This window comes from Mus pahari, chromosome X, assembly GCF_900095145.1.
Source record: "Mus pahari chromosome X, PAHARI_EIJ_v1.1, whole genome shotgun sequence".
Taxonomy (NCBI): domain Eukaryota; kingdom Metazoa; phylum Chordata; class Mammalia; order Rodentia; family Muridae; genus Mus; species Mus pahari.
Window position 1 is genome coordinate 62,431,534 of NC_034613.1, and position 6,685 is coordinate 62,438,218.

The 6,685-nt window shown below is 49.2% G+C and overlaps 1 protein-coding gene across 4 annotated transcripts in view; it reads right to left on the bottom strand.

Annotated features, from left to right (window-relative positions):
• Positions 1–3,747, bottom strand: part of Pdzd4 (PDZ domain containing 4) — a 30,934-nt gene extending 27,187 nt beyond the window's left edge. For 2 of the 4 annotated variants that reach the window (XM_029534264.1, XM_021188021.2), the window contains exon 1: positions 3,049–3,745. In XM_029534264.1, coding sequence (XP_029390124.1) covers positions 3,049–3,108 — 60 coding nt within the window. In that variant the 5' untranslated portion in view covers positions 3,109–3,745. Of the gene's footprint in view, positions 1–3,048 lie in introns of all 4 variants that reach the window. The other 2 variants (XM_029534263.1, XM_021188019.2) reach the window with 2 other exon arrangements.
• Positions 3,748–6,685: the final 2,938 nt, after the last annotated feature.

Here is a 6,685-nt window from a genome sequence, read left to right on the forward strand (position 1 = left end):
AAATACAAGCCATATTTGAAATAAAGACTTGGCCCAAATAAACAGGCAATAAGTACTCTACAATCTGATTTAATGCCACCCCATCAAAATTCCAGTTTATTTTCAGAAAACAGGATGATGCCAAAATTCACATGGAAATAAGGGACCCAATAAAGCCAAAACAATCTTAAAAAAAAGATAAAGTTGGAAGACTAAGTACTTCCTAACTTTAAACATCCTAGACTGTTCCATCATAATAGTATACAGATATGTAAATTGGCAATAAGCACAAAAAAAGATGCTCTACCACATTTAGCCAATAGATATGCAAATTGCCAAATCCACAATGAGAGCTGGGGGGGGGGGTNGGGGGGGGTTATGGCTCTCCTTGGTAGAGCTCTTGCCTGGCACGTGCAAGTCCTTGGCTTCCATCTCCAGCACTATATCTGAGCAAACAAACAAAATCCACAAAAAGATGCAATTTTTTTTTTGTTTTTTTTGAGACAGGGTTTCTCCGTGTAGCCCTGGCTGTCCTGGAACTCACTTTGTAGACCAGACTGGCCTCGAACTCAGAAATCCGCCTGCCTCTGTCTCCCAAGTGCTGGGATTAAAGTAGTGCACCACCACACCCGGCTCAAAAAGATGCAATTTTATTACCAGAAAATTACAAGTGTTGACAAGCATGTGGAGAAATTGGAACCCTTATACACATTGCTTGTGTTAAATGGTACCATCACTGAGAAGTGACTGTACTTCTGTAAATTATCATATGATCCAGCAACTCAATTTTATGTATTATTCAAAAGAATTGAAAGCAGAGATTCAGATATCTACACACCAGTATTCATTGTAGTATTAGCCACAGTAGCCAAAAGCACTGAAATGTACTCTTTGAAAAGATATACTGTATGGCCTGTGAATTTGATGTCTACAAAGCTATGATTTTCTTTGACATTCTAGCGTGTCATGGTGAGAAAGTCTGTACTGGCAACTTGTAGAGGTCATGAGTATACATGGATGAAATCACTTTGAAAGATACAAGGAGGGGGCTAGACAGATGGTTCAGCAGTTAGGGGTGCTGACTGATCTTCCAGAGGAATTAGGGATACTGGAAACTGCCTGGGTTTTTAAGGCAAAAATTGCCTTATGCTCTGAAGGAAACTCTCCTTGAGGCCTATGTGAGTATTTGTCTCCCATAAGCTACTCATTCAGGCTACCTAATAGATCTCATTGTTTTCCATATATTGTTTCCATATTCATTCCTTTTGTTTTTACTTAATTTGAAAGGATAGTTCTGCCTTTAAAAAACATCTGGTCTTTAATTGGGCCAAGGAGAACCAAGAAAATGAAAGTTTGTGTCCAAACTTTAAAAAAGTAGCATCCCATGGGAGCTGAACTCTCTTACCTAGGGTCACCTCAGCCTTCCTGCCCATTGAAACCTTAATGGAGGCAGTCCTAGTTTTGAAATCCAATGGGTTCTGCTGAACCTATTTTGTCGGTACCCCAAGCTAGGTAATTTCAGATTTTGTTTTGTTTTGTTTTGTTTTTTGAGACAGGTTTTTTCTGTAGTCCTGGCTGTCCTGGAACTCACTCTGTAGACCAGGCTGGCCTCGAACTCAGAAATCCACCTGCCTCTGGCTCCCAAGTGCTGGGATTAAAGGCGTGCGCCAACACTGCCAGGTTTAATTTCAGAGTCTTAATTCACTAGGCGTGGCATTGGACAGGTGAGAACTTCAAATAGTAGGAACAAGAGAGGAGAAACAACACCCATGTGTGTTTGGCTTTGTGCAGACAACAGGAGACCACACATAGTTGAATAGAGAACACCAGAAACGCCAGCAGGCTTGGACAAGACCTCCCCCAACCTGGCCCTCCATGCCTACCCTCTCTTGCCCATTACCTCCTATTCTTTCTAATAGAGAAGGTAAGATCACAGCAAAAATGCTGGGCTCCCGAGGCCACCTCAATACCATGCCACTATTATGATTGACACAATCTCCCCTGCTACGCTCGTCACATTCCCGAAGGTATTTCCTCTATTCATCCAGGAACCTACAGGTTCTCCCTCAGCCAACACCTGTGCACACTAATTCCCTGGTTCTGATCAACAAGTTCAATAGCTGGGGACTCACCTGTCTGCTCCCACTTTGGCTCCTGGTCCCAACTCCCTCTGATCTCTACACTCAGCCCTAGTATGTTTCAGTGCACATCATCCTGGACACATTTCACTAAAGTACTCTCAGGGTGCACACACAGAAAGTATAGACGCGCGGGGCTGGTGAGCCTCTGCGCACACACAGACGGGGCACAAGCACGCACTCACGTAGTCACGCCACGCACAGGCAAGGAAACCCCACTCGTGACTAAGAAGCTGGCTCAAGGTGCAAGCGGGCAGCAGAGTGTCTCCTGCCGCCCCGCACGCGTCGCTCTCAACACCCTCCTTGTCCTCAAGGCCCAATAGGCCAAAGCGGATGCCAACAGGCAGAGCGCATGCTGGGCACCACCGATCCCCGCGTCACCCACTCACCCAAAATGCCTGAGGCCCTGAAATCGACAGTCGTGACTGAGTCAGTCTAGAGAGTGGATGGGAGAATGGGTACCCAAACCCAGCTCCATTGACGACGTTTTAAATCTGGCCTGCCAGGATTCGGCCTCTGTCCCGCGGGCACTTCACTGCTTCTTTGGGTCAGGGTCCAACCCTGGGAGCATGTGCCTGGAATCCAGACCGTTGCTATGCACATTCATCTGAGCGCCTCACTGTCCCGGGACAGAATCTTAACTTCCCACCTGGGCTGATCTGGACACATGGTTAGTGGTCTTTACGCACTGGTGATGTGCCTCGAACACCTACATATCTTCTTCACCCAGTTCCTTCCATCCCTGGATGGTTCCCACAGGGCGCCAGCACCCAGCAACCCGTAATCTGAGGGTGAGATCAGCTCCCTACCTTTTTCTCTCGAGCCCTCTCGCCCTCCCACACCTGCTTTTCTTGACTCTACCTTCCCCTCTGGGTTTACAGTTTTCCTAGGTCCAGCTGTGACCCTTTCCCCAGCAGCCCAGGCGCCCTACCTGAAGCATCACTTTGTACTGCTCCTCCGGTTTCTGGACCACACACATATTACATCCCATGGTGCTGGCCGGCGAGGGAAAGAGGAGAGCGGGAAGAGGAAGGTATCTTTCACTGGCCAGTGCGTGGGACCATTGGTCCCGGGCCTGGACCCGGGGCCATACCTTACCCCGGGGGGCCGGGCCGCCTAGCGGGGGAGGGGGGCACGCCCCCAAGAGGAAGGCCGCTCCAAGCCTCTAGACTTAACTCTTTGCTGGCCGAGGCCAGACACAGGCATGCTCCTTCGCACCCAGTCAGGGGAAAAAAGGGCGGCGGGGGATGGGCGGGCGCGCCGGGCGTTGCCTGGCTACGCCCCCCCCCAACCCCAGGAGGCGCGGGAGCGCGCCTGCCCGCCGGGGCCGTCTGGGACTGTCAGGGGCCGTGGGCCACACGGCTCCCCGCCCGCGGGGCCGGCCGCTGCCGCTGCCTTTGCCGCTGTTGTCTCCAGCTCCCGCCCATGGCCATCAGCCCCGGGAGTCCAGCCTCTGGGCTTGGCGACGTGGCCCGGCCCGCCGACGGAGAGGGGGCCAGGCCCACGCCAGCTGTAGCCTCGCAGGGTCCCGCTTCTCCGGCTCACGGCGCTCTCTCAGAGCCTGGCCCACAGCCGGTCGCTTGTCTCCAGCTCCTGCCTAGGACACCGGAACGCGCGCGCGCGTGCGCGTGCCCGCAGCAACAGCGGGCGGAGGTGTGCGGAGAAGGGGCGCACGCGCGTGGGAGAAGCAGAGGCTGGGTGCGGGAGGGAGCGGCAGGGGGCCTCAGGAGTCGGCGAGGGAACTGAGGGCGGGGCCTGAGTTCCTGAGACCTGATAACACCAATGTCCTAGGGCGAGGTGTCTAGTGGACCTGTCTGCTAGGTGTATCCCTGAAAAAAGAGGATCCTGCCTGAAGAAGCTTCCCTGGACTCCTGAAGAGAGTTCAGGGCCTTGGTCTCAAGGAGAGGTTATTTCACCCCTTTCCCAGGTACTGAATGTATCAGCCCCAATGTCTGTACTCCTTCCTCTGTCTCTCTTTAAAGACTGGTTCTCTGCTTTAACTGAGCCATTCCCTTGCTGTCTCTGAAACGGATACCTTTGTTTAGAAGAAAAACGTGGGGTGTTGTAGGTAGCAAGAGAAGCCTCATTCTTTGGGGCCTTTATGGGCATCCCCCCCCCCGCGCGCGCGCGCGCGCGCGCTTGCACTGAAACTGCTGTTTCTCAGTTCCAGCCTTCCCTCCTCACACTTCTCCTTTAGCCTCTTCCCTCCCACAGGCTGCCCCTTTTCTTGATAAACCAGAAGAAAAGATGGCCTTTGGCTAGAAAACAATGACTGATTGAAAGCTAGGTTCCCAGAGGCTGCCTGGGAGAGCTGCTTAGCCCTCTTACCTGCAGAAGATCCCTTGATAAAATTGCCTGGTGCTTTATCTCCAGGCTCTGGCGAGTGAGGGGATTTATAACAACATAGAAATGTTTAATTAACAGTATTGGGGGAGGTGCTTCAATACTTTTCCTTTCCATCCCCACTTTGGTTCAAAAGACAGAAATAGGAATAGCCTGAAATCCAGAAAGGAAGTATGAGTGCTTATAAACTGTCTTTCCCAGAAAGCAAAACTTGAGCCTTTCAGGAGATGATGAGTAGGTCTTCCTGAGGAATACCCTTTTTGAGAGCTCAGTACAAGTGTCTATGGATGGGAGGCACTGTGTTTAGATCAGCCCTGGGGAGAGGAGATGGACCTTAGTCCTTCCACCATGGTTACTGCCACAACAGTCCCCTCTGCCCTGTAATTTGAACTTCCTCATGCCTACAGCATGAGATCTAGATCACCTTACTTCAAGGGCAGTCTCTTAGAAATGTCTTCTCCTTGGGAGGCAGAAGCAGGTGGATTTCTGAGTTTGAGGCCAGCCTGGTCTACAGAGTGAGTTCCAGGACAGCCAGGGGTACACAGAGAAACCCTGTCTTGAAAAAAAAAAAAAAGAAAGAAAGAAAAAGAAATGTCTTCTCCATATCTTTTTTCCTTACCTTCTAATTGTATGTATTTCACCAGGGTCCTGACCAGTCATCAAAAACATTTTCCCCCACCCTAGCCCACAGAACTTAGCACAGGTCTTTCTTTCTTTCTTTCTTTCTTTCTTTCTTTCTTTCTTTCTTTCTTTCTTTCTTTCTGTTTTTTTTTTCAAGACAGTGTTTCTCTGTGTATCCCTGGCTCTCCTGGAACTTGCTCTGTAGGCCAGGATGGCCTCCAACTCAGAGATCTTACTGCTCTACCTCCCAAGTCCTGGAATTAAAGGTATGAGCTATTACTACCCACCTAGCAAGACTGGCCATTTCTTCCTCTACAAAAGGGTATGGCTTCCATGGAGGCTTTCCCTCCCAGATATACTGACATGAGCTAGCCATAAAGGAAGTAAATTGCAATTGAGCCCCTGCTTGAGTTCATGTGTATGAGGTTAGGAGAAATGGCAGGACCATAGAAGCAGGTGGCACAGGGACTAAATTACCTATTCACATATGTTGTTGAGGCCTCTTGACCCCACTGGGCCTGGGGCTTGACCTGAATGTATGTCTATCTTGAACTTGATAGGCCTGACAGGCCCTCAGCTATAGGCTCTTGGATGTCCCAAGTACCTGTGTATGTCAGAAGCTTTTTTTAGAATGGCTTGTTGGTCACCCATTTTTTTTGTTTTGTTTTGTTTTTTGAGACAGGGTTTCTCTGTAAACCCTGAAATCCTTTCTGGATTTCAGGTTCCCTGGAACTCACTCTGTAGACCAGGCTGGCCTCAAACTCAGAAATCTGCCTGCCTCTGCCTCCTGAGTGCTGGGATTAAAGGTATGCACCACCACGCCCAGCTGTTGGTCACCCATTTGAATCCATTTTCTTGCTAAGATTAGAGATGCTTTATTCTTGCAGTAAGAAAATTCTAACAGGGGCTGGAGAAATTGCTCAGTGGTTAAAAGCAATGATTATTCTACTAGAGGTCCCGAGTTCAATTCCTAGCTCCAACATGGTAGCCTACAACCATCAATAATGGAATCTGATTCTCTCTTCTGGAGTTCGTGAAAACAGAGCACTCATATACATAAAATAAATCTTTAAAAAATAATCATGCCTCTAGCTACATATGTAGCTGAGGATGACCTAATCGGTCATCAATGGGAGGAGAGGCCCTAGGTCCTATGAAGGTTCTATGCCGCAGTATAGGGGAATGCTAGGGCCACTAGGGCCAGGAATGGGAGTGGGTGTGTTGGGGAGCAGGGGGAGGGGGATGGGATGGGGGGTTTTCAAAGGGGAAACTAGGAAAGGGGAGAACATTTCAAATGTAAATAAAGAAAATATCTAATAAAAAAGTGGCATGTGACCACTTTATAGCTGAAGATAATTGAGAGAGAGAGAGAGAGAGAGAGAGAGAGAGAGAGAGAGAGAGAGAGAGGAAAAAGAAAACCCTGAAAACCCGAACAAGTATGGCACATACTTTTGATGCCAGGACTCAGAAGGCAGAGGGGGACCTCTACAAGTTCAAGGCCAATCTTGCTACATAGCAAATTCCAAATGAACCAAGACTACACAATGAGACCCTATCTCAAAAGTACATAATATATGAGGCTGGAGATAAGGTTCAGTGGTTAA